This window comes from Podarcis muralis, chromosome Z (assembly GCF_964188315.1).
Source record: "Podarcis muralis chromosome Z, rPodMur119.hap1.1, whole genome shotgun sequence".
Classification (NCBI taxonomy): Eukaryota; Metazoa; Chordata; class Lepidosauria; order Squamata; family Lacertidae; genus Podarcis; species Podarcis muralis.
The window spans coordinates 46,218,769-46,233,746 of record NC_135673.1 but is presented as its reverse complement, the minus strand read 5'-3'; the positions used below and the strand labels follow the sequence as shown (position 1 = coordinate 46,233,746).

General features: G+C 45.7%; 1 protein-coding gene across 4 annotated transcripts in view; it reads right to left on the bottom strand.

Moving 5' to 3' along the window:
• The window catches only part of ARHGEF6 (Rac/Cdc42 guanine nucleotide exchange factor 6), a 75,845-nt gene extending 61,457 nt beyond the window's left edge, over positions 1 to 14,388 (bottom strand). For 2 of the 4 annotated variants that reach the window (XM_028714711.2, XM_077922655.1), the window contains exons 1-2: positions 14,121 to 14,388; positions 2,801 to 2,884 (exon numbers count right to left, since the gene is read on the bottom strand). In XM_028714711.2, the coding sequence (XP_028570544.2) occupies positions 2,801 to 2,884; positions 14,121 to 14,285 (249 nt within the window). In that variant the 5' untranslated portion in view covers positions 14,286 to 14,388. The remainder of the gene's footprint in view (positions 1 to 2,800; positions 2,885 to 14,120) is intronic. The other 2 variants (XM_077922657.1, XM_077922656.1) reach the window with 2 other exon arrangements.
• Between the last annotated feature and the right edge of the window lie 590 nt (positions 14,389 to 14,978).

Sequence of the window (14,978 nt, the reverse complement as noted above, 5' to 3'; positions counted from 1 at the left end):
CCCCTAGAATCTTGCAGTGCTCGGAGACTGGGGTGGAGTGCAACATTATTTTGAACCGTGGGGTTCTCACACACAGAGCATCCCTCCCACTTGCTTTGTCAAATCTCAGTGAAATCTCTCTTTTGCCTCTGGCCCCATCGCAGCCATGTGGCCTTGGAAGATGGTCCAGGATGAAATGCAGCCCTTGAGCTTGGAAAATGTTCTCTGCAGCTACACTAAGCCAAGCCATGGCTTAGGTCAGTGTGGTGCCGCAGCAAAACGACAATCGAGGCACATAGACTCATAGAGTTGGGAAGGACCCTGGGGGTCATTCAGTCCAACCCCCTGCAATGCAGGAATCTTTCTGTCCAACTTGAGCCTCGAACCCACAACCTTGAGATCGAGAGTCTCATACTTTTACTGTCTTAGCTATGTACATTCTAGATTTATATCCTGCCACTAGAGAACAACAACTAGAGCCCATCTAGTCCAACGTCCTTTTCTCATAGTGGCCAAACAGATAAAGCTTCTGACAGCGGAGGTAGAAGATAACTCCACCCCAACCCCCACCCCGGAAAAAAGCCCAAATAAGGATCAGGAATCAAACAAAATATGCATTTTAAAACAACTCATCAGAGAACTAGTACAAAGCCACAGAAACAGAAAACCAAATAAATCTTCAATAGCAGCTGGAGATTAAAACCGTGGCAAGAAACAGGAATTCAATCCCTTTTTTCCCCTTAAGAAAATTTTTTCTGTCTTGTGCTAGAAGGCTGTAAATATTGACAGAGCTAGGTATTCAAAACATGCAGTGTCCCTCGAGTGCAGGTGAGGGACCTGCTGACAGAGGCAGATTCAGGGTAACATGACCAGTTCCTCCGCACTGGGTGCCAAGCCTAGGGAGCGCTGTAGGTTGGTACAACTATGACATCGTGAACTGAGCAGAATTTTGGCCTCACACAGGACACCGCTGAAATTTGGAAGACCAAATTCTGCCCATGCTTTGGCCCTCCAAATGATGATGGACTACAGCTCCCATTATTACTGTCATTGGCTGGAGCTTATGGGAGTTGTAGTCCACTGACTGTTCTGCACTAAAGAGAAGGTCCATTTTTTGGTACCCACAAGCTGAATCACAGAAGTCAATAGTTTTCAGAGGACCGTACTCAGATGATCTCTGAGAGTGGGGAGTGGGGAATGAGGGCAACCAAGATGATCAAGAGTCTGGAAACTAAGCCTTATGAGGAACAGTTGCAGGAGCTGGGTATGTTTAGCCTGGAAGAGAGGCGACTGAGAGGAGATATAACAGCCATCATCAAATATCTGAAGGGCTGTCACACAGAAGAGGGAACAAGTTTGCTTTCTCCTGCTCTGGAGGGTAGGACTCGAACCAATGGCTTCAAGTTGCAAGAAAAGACATTCTGACTAAACATGAGGAAGAACTTTCTGACAGTAAGAGCTGTTCAGGAGCTGTTTGGGAGGTTGTGGACTCTCCTTCTGTGGAGGTTTCTAAGCAAAGGTTGGATGGTCATCTGTCATGGATGCTTTAGCTGAGATTCCTGTGTTGCAGGGTTTTGGACTAAATCATGGGTAGGCAAACTAAGGCCCAGTGGCCAATTGCTTTCTAAATCCAGCCTGCAGACGGTCCGGGAATCAGTGTGTTTTTACATGAGTAGAATGTGTGCTTTTCTTTAAAATGCACCTCTGAGTTATTTGTGGGGTCTGCCTGGCGTTTTTTCATGAGTAGAATGTGTGCTTTTATTTAAAATGCATCTCTGGGTTATTTGTGGGGCGTAGGAATTCATTCTTCTTCTTTTTTCCAAAATATAGTCTGGCCCCCCAAAAGGTCTGAGGGACAGTGGACCGGCCCCCAGCTGAAAAAGTTTGCTGACCCCTGGACTAGATGACCCTTGGGGTCCCTTCCAACTCTATGATACTATGATCCAGGAGCAGGCAGGCCTTGCAGTACCTTGTTCTCAAACCACATTATAAAAGCTCTCAACATTTTAAACACCAGCATGCTAAGAAAACATAAACAAAAAAAACCACTGGAATGTAAATTATTTTGTTTATTTGCTTCAGCTATTGTGATCTTTAAACTTAAAGGCCTAAAGAGTCTAAAGTGTAAAAAAACAACCAAAACACCCCACAACACATAGAATTGTAGATCACCTACAATTCCCCCCGCTATGCAGGAATATGCAGCTGTTCCATAGGGGGATCGAACCTGCAGCCTTGACATTATCAGCACCACAGCCCAATCAACTGAGCTATGGAGGTGTAAGAGAACGAACTTGAATAAGAAATCCTTCTGCTCCAAAATGGACTTAAATTACATTCCTTTCAATCAACAGTTATGGGAAATACTTTCAGCTGTAATTCAGAGATTATTCAGTGAACATCATTAATCAGAATTTGTTCAAGCAGTGGTACTAACAACCTGACTTGGGCCACATTCATACCATACAGTTAAAGCCCTATGATACCACTTCAAGCAGCCCTGGCTTTCCCACAAATAACTATGGGAACTGTACTTTGCTAAGGGTGCTGAGAGATGTTAAGAAACCCCATTCCCCATGCAGAACTACAATTCCCACAGCTCCCTCTGAAGAGGGATTGACTGTTAAATCACTCTAAGATTTGTAGGTCTGCGAGGGGAGCAGTCCTAACAACTCTCAGCTGCCCTAAACAAATTACAGCTCCCAGAATTATTGAGGCGGGGGCGGGGAACCGTGACTGTTTAAAGTGGTATCGTGGCGCTTTAAATGCGTGGTGTGGATGTGGCCGTGGTACGAGGCAGCTACAAAGGGTTGGCACTTACCTCGACTTTAAGTGCAGCACACCCGTTTAGGAACTCCTCGATGTTGCCAATGCAGTCGGCTTCTGTCCTGGGCTCCCGGCAAAACTAAAGAGAGAAATTTTTTTTGCAAAAGGTTAGGGGGGAAAACATCACCTATAGGAGCCGCGAGAAAGAGATTACGAGCCCTTCGCGGCTCCTTCTCAGCAGCAAAGCCAGAGAAGATGTTAGACCGCTTGTTGGCAATAAGGCAAGCTTGCTGCTGGATGGATTTTGCAGAAGAAGGTGGAGTGCGGCGTGGGTGGCGGGCGGTAGAAGGGAGGGAGGGAGGCAAGCTGTCAGCCCAGGAAGAACAAACAGGCAACAGAGCGAGCGAACCAGAAAGCGACAAGCTCACATCCCTGCTCTGAACGTCAGAGGGTGACACTGATGGCCCCTGAAGATCTCCCCTCCTCCTGCCCAAACTGCAACCGGATCCTTTCAGAAACGGGTGGACCAAGAGATGGGGAAGGGGGAGAGAGAGAAAAGAACCCCAAGAAATAGTTGAGAGTTTAATTAGTAATTAGGGGAGGGGGCAAACAGAGGCGCTCCCTCTGCAACTCTGGGAGGCATGATTTGTGGGGCTGTCTTTCTTTTCGAAATTTATATGCCACTTCATTGTTAACAGCAGCAAGACTTAAGGTGGTTTACATAGAAGGATCAGTGGAATTATGAAGGGGGGGGGGAAATCAACCGTTTAAAACCTCCAAAAATAACTAAAACCAGCAATAACTTAAAACATGTCCCTGCATTCTGCAGGTCTGGCTAGGCTCGCCTAAACAAAAATGTTCTTTGCAGGCACCAAAAGAGTACAGTGAAGGTGTTTGCCTGATGTGAATAGGCAGGGAGTTCCAAACGTGCGGGTGCTGCCACACTAAAATATCAATTACCGGTAATTATAAATGTGGAAGGAGTGTTATGAGGCACCTATACAGTGCCAGTTGTCTTTGAAGATGCCTTGGGCAATGCATATTTATTTTTATTTATTTGTATGTTGGTTCCCCCCACCATGGTTTTCCCCACCCACATTATATCCACACAACAACCCTAAGAGGTAGGTTAAGGCAGGGGCAGACTTGGATAATATGGAGCCCTGAGCAAGGGCAAAACTTGGCATCATCCCTAAATATTTTCCCAGTGATTCCTTTTGGTACTGTTGCTTTTTAAAATGGATCTTCTCAGTAGGTCCCCATATAAATATAGGGTTTTTTATCACTATCATTATTTTGCACCCCTTGGCTTGGTGCCCTGTGTGGAGGGACCACCTGTACCGCCTTATCTCCGATTCGGACATCCCATCAGATGTCACAGAGATAAACAAGTACCTGACTTTCATAAGACACCTGAAGGCAGCCCTTCCCTGTGTAGGGAAATTTTTTAATGTTTGATGTTTACTGTGCTTAAAGTTTTAAATTTGTTGGAACCTACCCAGAGCAGCTGGGAGAGACAGTGATTGGCCGAAGGTCACCCAATGAACTTCTTGACCAAGTGGGGATTTGAACCCTGGACTCCCAGGTCTTAGTCTGACATTCAGACTGATGCACCACGTTGGGGGTTTTTTAATGCTGAACCACAAGATGTACTGTAGCTAGATTGTTGAAGGAGACCAAAAGCATGGAATACTGTATACATGCGCTGTTTTTTAACCTTGAAAGGCTTTTAAGGTCACAGAGACCCAGATATCAGAAAAGCCCATGTTCTCACATGAATATGCTAGATGATTGCTGCTCTTTTTAGTATATTGTGGGCCTATTTTAAATTGTTCTTTTATTCTGTTCCTGATTCATTTTTTAAAAAAAGACTTGAAGGGTCGGGTAGATATTTTTCTCATGCACAAAGACTGTACAAACTATATCCTTCACAGAACATTTGAAGCACATCCTCCCCCCGCCCCCGAAAATTATGGGCACTGTAGTTTTGCACTTACAGAGTTACCATTCCCAGCAGCCCTTAACAAACTATAATGCCCAGAATTCTTTGAAGAATGTGCTTTGAATGATTGTCAGAAGCCCTTTCACTGAGGCAGACCATCAGAGAGTAGCTGCATTGTGAGCGGAGAGGGGTGAAGCAGTAAATTTTGAAATACAGGAGGTCCTCGTGATGCCCACCTCCCATAGCCATTCTCCCAAGGAAAGTCCAAAAATGCAGCTGGTTGCCTTAGTCTATTGTTACCCTCATAGACACCGCAGATAAATACATAGGATAGCCCCCAATTTATAAGGATCCCCATGACTGAAATCATATGCAGAAATGCCTGGGAGTAACCTTCACTGAACTCCCGGGTGCTTGTTCCTAACACCCAGTAAGTTCAGTTTTCAAACACCTTAAGCTTTAACAAAATGCCACTTTTAGCTTTTGATTGGGAATGCAAACAATCAGCAACAAAGTGCTATCCTTTAAAATGCTGGTGTGAAGTAGGAACGCCATTAAAGACAATGGAATTTAGGATCCAGACTTCTCTCCCTGCATTCTGAGTTTGTCTGCTCCAATCTGCCAAAAACAAACTTGGAAGTCTCATTATCGTCCCATTCTCTTGCCAGAGCAAGGAAGATCAGCCAATTATCCTGATTGATACACCAGCAGATGATGTTATCCCTCCTGCTGTAGGGTCACTAAACCATTAGAGGTCAGCTATGATTCCCTGTTTTGTTGTTGTTTAGTCATTTAGTCGTGTCCAACTCTTTGTGACCCCATGGACCAGAGCACGCCAGGCACTCCTGTCTTCCACTGCCTCCCGCATTTTGGTCAGACTCATGTTTGTAGCTTCGAGAACACTGCCCAACCATCTCATTCTCTGTCGTCCCCTTCTCCTTGTGCCCTCAATCTTTCCCAACATCAGGGTCTTTTTCAGAGAGTCTTCTCTTCTCATGAGGTGGCCAAAGTATTGGAGCCTCAGCTTCACGATCTGTCCTTCCAGTGAGCACTCAGGGCTGATTTCCTTAAGAATGGATAGGTTTGATCTTCTTGCAGTCCATGGGACTCTCAAGAGTCTCCTCCAGCACCATAATTCAAAAGCATCAATTCTTCGGCGATCAGCCTTCTTTATGGTCCAGCTCTCACTTCCATACATCACTACTGGGAAAACCATGGCTTTAACTATACGGACCTTTGTTGGCAAGGTGATGTCTCTGCTTTTTAAGATTCTGTCCAGGTTTGCCATCACCTTTCTCCCAAGGAGCAGGCGTCTTTTAATTTCGTGACTGCTGTCACCATCTGCACTGATCATGGAGCCCAAGAAAGTAAAATCTCTCACTGTCTCCATTTCTTCCCCTTCTATTTGCCAGGAGGTGATGGGACCAGTGGCCATGATCTTTGTTTTTTTGATGTTGAGCTTCAGACCATATTTTGCGCTCTCCTCTTTCACCCTCATTAAAAGGTTCTTTAATTCCTCCTCACTTTCTGCCATCAAGGTTGTGTCATCTGCATATCTGAGGTTGTTGATATTTCTTCCGGCGATCTTAATTCCGGCTAGGGATTCATCCAGCCCAGCCTTTCGCATGATGAATTCTGCATATAAGTTAAATAAGCAGGGGGACAATATACAGCCTTGCCGTACTCCTTTCCCAATTTTGAACCAATCAGATGTTCCATATCCAGTTCTAACTGTAGCTTCTTGTCCCACATAGAGATTTCTTGTGGAGCATTTTTTGGAGGAGAATATGCCTGATGTCAGCTCCCAATGGGCTGGGTGACGACCCTTTCTATTTACCCAGGTCTTTAAAAGCATTTGAACACTTTCCTTTTTTAGCTGCTGGTGTTAAAGGTACCCCTGCCCATACGGGCCAGTCTTGACAGACTCTAGGGTTGTGCGCTCATCTCACTCTATAGGCCGGGAGCAAGCGCTGTCCGCAGACACTTCCGGGTCACGTGGCCAGCGTGACAAGCTGCATCTGGCGAGCAAGAGCCACACACGAAAACGCAGTTTACCTTCCCACCAGTAAGCGGTCCCTATTTATCTGCTTGCACCCGGGGGTGCTTTCAAACTGCTAGGTTGGCAGGCGCTGGGACCGAGCAACGGGAGCGCACCCCGCTGCGGGGATTTGAACCGCCGACCATGCGATCGGCAAGTCCTAGGCACTGAGGTTTTACCCACAGCACCACCTGCGTCCCTAGCTGCTGGTGTTGCTGTTTCCTAAAGCTGTTTAGTTCATTGGTTTTGTACTTTTTGGTTGTTGTTGTTGTTGCTTCATTCGTCATGTTGCATGTTCCCCTGGGGGGAAGCAGGTTCGTCCTCAAATAGAAGACAATTGTGTTCCACTGCAGCACCTGCAGTTGCCTCACTCTGCCCAATGGTAGGGCCAGCCCTGCAGGAGTGTTTTTCCAGTCCTACCTGTTGAGGACTGAACCTGGGACAATGTGCATTAGGACCATGAGTATGCTGCTAAAGTGAAGAAAAGTGCAGTCCCCACAGCAAGGCTCTGGGCAGCAGCAGCAGCCTCGAGGCTGCAAAGGTATGCTTGCAAGCAAGACATGGCGAAATCTCAGAAGCCACAGGCATTGCTTAATAATAGCTCCATTGCTTAGAGGGGTGGGGGATAGGGCTGTGTCCTGCAGCAGCCTGCAGACTGCCTGCCTGCCTGCCTTACACACACACACACACGCGCACACACACACTTCTTCTTTCTTCTTCTTTGGTGATCACTCGTAGCTGAGTAAGATTGTCTTCCATAAACACGGTTTTAACAATCAGTCTGTAAGTGACTGTGGAGGCCAATTCTGGATCCACACGTCCTTCCACAGTGGGGACATTGGTTTCCGGGTGGGAGCTGATCACGGTGTGGATCATGGTGTGGAGCGTGCCTTCCTCCTAGCACGTTTCTCCCTTGCGTCCTGAGTTCGAGTGCCTTCAAAGCCCATGACACCTTTGGTAAAGGCTGTTCTCCAACTGGAGCACCAGTGTTTCCCAGTTGTCAGTGTTTATACTACATTTTTTTAGAGTTGCCTTGAGACAGTCTTTAAACCTCTTTTGTTGACCACCAGCATTATGCTTTCCATTTTTACGTTTGGAATAGAGTAGTTGCTTTGGAAGACAATCAGAATGAACAGAAGTGGTAAAATAGTAACGGTTTTCTGAGCCAGTGTGACAGATAAAGAGGAAACCACACATATCCAGAATCCTGATTTAGGTCACCAGAGTGCAGAATTTGTAATTATTATTTCTTGCAGTTAATTTGATTTCTTACCCACCCTCCACCATGAGGTCTCAGGGCTGGTTGCAGCAATTTACAAGTACAACATTAAATACATTTTCAAACTAATTGTGCAATATAATTGGGCTTTCCTCTCAGCTAGGAATATAGGAAGCTGCCTGATATTGAACCAGACCTTTGGTCCACCCAGCTCAGTGTTGTCTACACTGGCTGGCAGCAGCTGTCCAGGTTTTCAGGCAGCAGACATTCCCAGCCCTATCTGAAGATGCCAGGGGTTGAACCTGGGACTTTCTGCATGCAAAACCGATGCCATATCTCTGAGCTGCAGACACACACACACACACACACACACACACACACAAACACACAGCCCTGCTCTTGAGCTTCCTTCCATGACAACAAAAAAATTGTCTAGGATGCCGATCAACCAACCACTACCTTGAATGTTTCTGTCCTGCTCCAGACCCTCACATCCTTTTATGGGGCATTTCTCAAGTATACAGGCCTTGAGGTATACATTTAGCCAATCAGAGTGATTTTGCAGCTAAAAGGTTCCCTTTTTTGGAGAACAGGGAGGAACTTGGAGGCAACAGCCAGGGACAGGCTGGGTGGGTGAATATTTACTATCCCATCTTGCTAACCGTCTTTTATTGCACTGCTGTTTCCTCTTTCCTGCCAAGTTCTTTCCATTTTGCCTTTCCAAATGTTGCTGATTCAGGCTGCGACCCACAGATCCTCCTGTACAGCTGGAATGGGGAGGGGGGCTTATGAGTGTTTAAACTCGAATGTTGCTTACGCTGCTGCTATATGTGCTATTCTCCACCAAACTCCAATCTCATTGCCTTGTTTCCCCACTGCCATCTGAACTGCTGCATTTCCAAACATTACAGCTGCTGAAAGACTTTACCTATGCCACATAGGTGGTGTCTGTTTGACCTCTGCATGCTGCAGTTCTATAGAAGATGTCCTTGACCCTCTGATAGGCCAGTGACACGGATCATGTGCAAAAACTACATAGCCTCCAACATTTCTTCGATGAAAATAGGGATGTCCCACCATACCCTGTAGGGCTTGCCGATCAAAAGGTCACCAGTTCGAATCCCTGCAACGGGGTGAGCTCCTGTTGCTCTGTCCCTGCTCCTGCTGACCTAGCAGTTCAAAAGCACGTCAAAGTGCAAGTAGATAAATAGGTACCACTGTGGCGGAAAGGTAAACGGTGTTTCCATGCGCTGCTCTGGTTCGCCAGAAGCGGCTTAGTCATGCTGGCCACATGACCTGGAAGCTGTATGCCGGCTCCCTTGGCCATTAAAGCAATGAGTGCTGCAACCCCAGAGTCGTTCACAACTGGACATAATGGTCAGGGTTCCCTTTACCTTTACCATACCCTCCAATATATTTATCTGATGCAAATAGGGACTTCCTAAGAAAAAGCAGGACATTCTGGGATCAAATCAGAAACCGGGAAGGCTTCTGTAAATCTGATAGTGTCCCTGGAAAATGGAGACACTTGGAGATCTGATACCACCCAGTGCCTACCTACCAGCCAGCAACAGCTCATCTTTTCATTCACGTTAATCATCCTACGCAGTTGCCCTGGGATGCAGAAGGAGATAAGCTGCAAGGCCAGGTGCTTTGCAAAAGAGACTTGACATTATACTCAGTGACACAGCTGGTGAAAACAGGAAAACAGGATGTGTATTAAGAAAAATATATCTGATTACCCACCCTGATCCATCCCTTACCTCAAGCTCCCTGCCTCTTGGATTCATTTCTGCAGCACTAGCCTCTGCAGGGAGAGGGCTGCTGTTAAATGGACCACAATCATTTTCTTTAAAAATGGGTTTGGGTACCCCTGACTGCAGCACCAGCCATGACCCTTGTGGCTTTTCAAACCAGTAAGCCCCAATGAATACAGTGGGAAGTATGTCCAAACAAACATGCATAGGGTCTCATGTTTTTAAGGGTGCTTAGGCTGCAGTCCTAATGACACCCACCTACTGGAAAGTAGATTCCATTGAGTGGGATTGCTGTTGAGGATTGCACTGTTAAAATCACAATCAACTTGATTGTATCAATAATAATAATAATAATAATAATAATAATAATAATAATAATAATAATAATAATTTTTTATTTATACCCCGCCCTTCCCGGTTCAAAAACCAGGCTCAGGGAGGCTAACAACAAATGTAAAACACTTAATTATAAAAGCAGCATAAAATACAGTATAAAAACATGAATAACAATAAAATTCAAAGTTCAGAAATCAATTTAGGGTAAATCCATCTAATAAGCATTAGATAATCCCCAGGGCTAGCTGGCTGAATTTGTCCTACTTGGGCCAGCAAGGAGGCCAGGGGAGAATTAGCTGTGGGGTCTTAATAAATCTTAATAAAAGGGGAGGGAAGAGAAGGGAAATAAAAGATCAGGCTGAATTCAAATTAAAGGCCAGGCGGAATAGCTCCGTCTTACAGGCCCGATGGAAGGAGGTTAAATCCTGCAGGGCCCTGGTCTCATGGGACAGAGCATTCCACCAGGTCGGAGCCATCACCGAGAAGGCCGTGGCCCTGGTGGAGGATAGTCTGACTTCCTTAGGGCCCGGGACCTCTAAACTATGGTTATTCATGGACCTTAAGGTCCTTTGCGGGGGAGAGCAGGAGGCGGTCCTGTAAATACGAGGGCCCTAAGCCACAGTCAGTTGCAAAAGTGTTTTCAGGGCTGCACAAAATGACAAATGACTCGTAGAAGAGAATCCAGGTGTCTCTCTGTGTGCACAAGGCCCTTTGGGTCATTGGAATCCCTTAGAGCTTTTGAGCAATATGGTTGCAAACATACTGGCAAGACAGAGCAGTGCAGTGAGATAATTTTAGGCTTTGGACATAAGGAGGGCCTTATGGAGGACTCCTTCTTGGATGGCAATGTGCATAACTCCAAAATGTGGCAAGCCACCAGTCCTGCTGCATGGAGGATACTTCCTGCTCATTCTGCAGAAGAGTGACCTCAATGACTCCGCTCCAAAGTCTTGCCCTGGCGGTTCCACTGCAAGGCATAGGCAGCTGCCTTTTACCAGGCCAGGAATTTGCCCATCACATCATTTGCTACCACATCAAGACCTCCTGCATGCAAAGCGTCAGTTCTGCCATAGAGCCACCAATTAGTATTGCTTTTCATTACACATGCAAATGGATCAGGCCATGCATTACATCCACAATCAATGCATGGTGATCCACGGAGGGATCTGTCTCTGCAATAGCTCAGCCAATACAGCATAAGACTCTACAGGGTCATGGTTTTGAGCCCTGTGTTGGGGAGTGGATTAGATAACCCTCAGGATCCCTTCCAACCATTCTATGATTCTTTAAGGTGATTTCAGTAAAAGTGCACAACTTCTCGCAGTGTGCCATTCAAAGAGATAATAGTGTGGCTGTGTATTTTGTTGATTATTGCTTCTTACACGTTATGAAAATAAGTTAACAATATACATGGGGGGGGGGGATCCTCTGCCATAGGGCAATAGTCCCTATCTGGAAAACACAAAGGACAACCTCCATGGAAAGATTTTGGTGCCTGGACAGATTCACATGGAGGTAAGCAGCCCTTCGGGTAACCTGGTCCATAGCCCTTAAAAGGGTAAAACCAGGGCTGGAAGCAATCAGTACAGATCAATAACTTATGAAGCTTCAAGACCAGAGGTCCACCTGCCTCAATATTGTCTCCACCAGCAGTGGGAACCTCCAGCCATGAGCCGCATTTGGTCCAGTAGGAGCCCCAATTTGCTCTGGGAGCCTGTTCTCCCATCTCTATCTGGGCCACACACAGCTAGAAACAGTGAATAAATCTTAATTCAGTTCATGTCTAAAGGTGAACCTACCTAAGTTGCACTTTCTGAAACGTAAACACAACCATGTGTACACGTTGCTCATAGCGTTGTAAAATGTGCTTCAGAATTTCATGCATTTTTATTTCTTGCGCTTGTATTTTATTAAATACAAAAAAATGCATTTTACAGTGCTACCTCGGGCTACATACGCTTCAGGTTACATACGCTTCAGGTTTCAGACTCCGCTAACCCAGAAATTTTACCTTGGGTTAAGAACTTTGCTTCAGGATGAGAACAGAAATCATGCTCCGGCGGCGCGGCAGCAGCAGGAGGCCCCATTAGCTAAAGTGGTGCTTCAGGTTAAGAACAGTTTCAGGTTAAGTAAGGACCTCCAGAATGAATTAAGTACTTAACCCGAGGTACTACTGTATACCCGCAAAAGTGTGTATATTAGGACAAAACCACAGTACAATGCTGGCAGATTTCAAAAGGACTTCAAAAGGATTTCTTACCATTACAAACAGATATGGAAATGTGGAGAACTAAACTCAAGAATGGAAGAAGGATAAATCGACAGAACCTGGATTTGACAAGATTTGCCCAACCCCTATACCTCGTCATCATATGCAACATCAGGTATGAGGGCTGGTAGAGAGACGGCTGCAAAAGTATAGCCAGGAACATTAAAGTGCACTCACACATGTCTAGCTGGGGCTAGTTCATAGAATAACAGAATTGCAGAGTGGAAAGGATCCCAAACGTCCCATAGTCTAAACCCCTGCAATGTAGGAATCCCAACTCAATTTCTGCTTTAAAATCTCCACTGAAGGAGAGTCTATCACCTTTTGTGGGTGTCTGTTCTACCATTGGCTCTTACTGCCAGATAGTTCTTCCTGAATCTTTTGTAACTTGAATCCATTGGTTTGGGTCCTAGCCTCTGGAGCAGGAGAAAGCAAGCTTGCTCTACCTTCCATGTGACAGCCCTTTAGATATTTGAATATGGCTATCCTTTCTCCTCTCTGTCTCCTCTTTTCCAGGCTAAACATACCAATTTCCCCCAACTGCTCCTCATAAAGCTTGATTTCCAGACTCTGGGTCATCTTGGTCACCCTCCTCTCCACATTTTCCAGCTTGTCAAGATTTCAGGTGTGGTCTGACAATGCAGAATAGAGCAGTATCTTGATCTGGATGCTATACTCATGCTGATGCAGCCTAGAACTGCATTAGCTTTTTTTGCTGCTGCATCACACTCTTGACTCATGTGAAGCTTTTGGTCTATTAAGATCCCCAGCTCCTTTTCACATGTACTGCTTACAAGCCAGGTGATCTGTGCAACTGGTTCTTCCTGCCTAACCAGTGCCAGATTACCAAATGGGCAGAATAGACACTGGTCAACAAGCCCCATGCCTTTTAGGAGCCCCGTAACAATGGATCAAAATAATATTGATTTGATCTTGAAAGAAAATTACAATCAAGCTTTCTTAGTTCCATGTTATGCCAACAAGAGGGGGACCCCCGAGATTTCAACTGCCTAGGGGCCTCCACAGGGTTTAATCCAACACCTTACCTAAGTGTAGAACCTTACATTTGCCCCTACCAAAATCCTCCCAGAAGCCAATTTCCTTCCATAGCAGGGTTCACCGCTGTGTCCAATCAGTGGGTCTTGGGGAGGGGATCAGTTGCATTTGGGATCCCTCAGCCTAGTCAATTAGAGGCAACAGAACTAGGAAAGCCGTCTTTGCCAGAGGCCCCAGAAAGCTACTGGTCGAGGAAATAATGTGACCAGTTATAAAGCAGATGTTTATGTCTCAAATTCTCATATCACCACCTTCCATGAAATCAAGAGAAAGAAATAGGCAAACCACTGTTCTCTTAGCTGCATTACTGCCCCCCCCCTCTGCAATTTGGAGATAACAACACCACCACCAGCTTACTTTACAGGGCTATTGCAAAGTTTCATAACTGCTGTTACGAAAAGAATTTTATTTTTTTAATGTCAAGACACCTTAGTCACTCTGGTGGCTGATTCTGACAGCAGCTTTAACCCAGTTGACAAAGCATTGGCTGCTTCTATGTAGTCTGGGGCTTGTTGTCTTAGTGTAGCAGGCCTGTTGTTGCTCCCATACTAGCAGAGTAACACAACCACTGCGTGCCAGGACCATGCCTATCAACATCAACTTTTCTTCTTGCAAATATTAAAGTTTGTTGGAAAGAACCAGGGGTTCAGATTTAAAGCAATGGCCACATCCTTGCAACAGGGCATTGGAAAATATATAGGATCACTCCCAAATGGTACCTCTCCTACAAAGCCCGGAATAAACTTTCATGGTCTTACCTTTCCTACAGATCCTGGAAGGAGACGGTGAAGCAGTTTGCACAGAACGACCCCATCTTTCAGAGAGGTTTTCAGGAACTGCACAGGGTCGTCAATAATCATTTTGGGAGAATTTAAAGCCCCCAGAGAAATCAGCCAGGTTACGATTTGCTCTTCTGGATTCATGGTTGAAGATTTAGTGTCTTCAGCTTTGCAGATCTTGCATGCAACGATGCCTAACCCACATCCGTGACTGTATCTTCCTGCTTCTGCTGGAGTGAGCAGAGCAGCAGTGGAGGTTACCGTACTTACTGCTCTGCACTTAAAGCCACAAACGGATTGATTGTGGGGGGTTGGGGGAGGTTACCAGAAACAGACTTTCCTCTGACTGGTGGAACAGGTTAGTGTGCATTTGCATAATGGTTTCTGGTCTTCTGCGATAACTTCAGAAGAAATAGGAAGGGGAAGAGCTCTTGTGGCGGATGTTTTGCTGTGAGTATAGAGGTGCCCTTATCCTGCATCTCTCAAATGTTTACTTTGCATGCCGCCTAACATAAAACAGAGACCTTGACTACTCTTGCAGCAGAATGAGCCAGTAGAGGGGATCATGGGAGATGCCCTTGAGTATTCCCCTGTGCAAAAATAATAAAAAGCCCACCGGTAAGCAAGTTAAGCTCAGCCTCAGCCTTGCTGCTCTAGCTTTTTAAATGCAGGACTCTTTAAATGCAGGAATCAATTAAAAATGTGGTCCCCCGCCTGCAGTCCTGAGGTGATACAGGGAAGTCTACCTCAGTCCCTGTCACTTCATTCTCACTCTGTTCTGCTCAGCATAGACCTGCACAGGAAATGTTAAAGAAGTGTTATAACTTTCAAGACAGT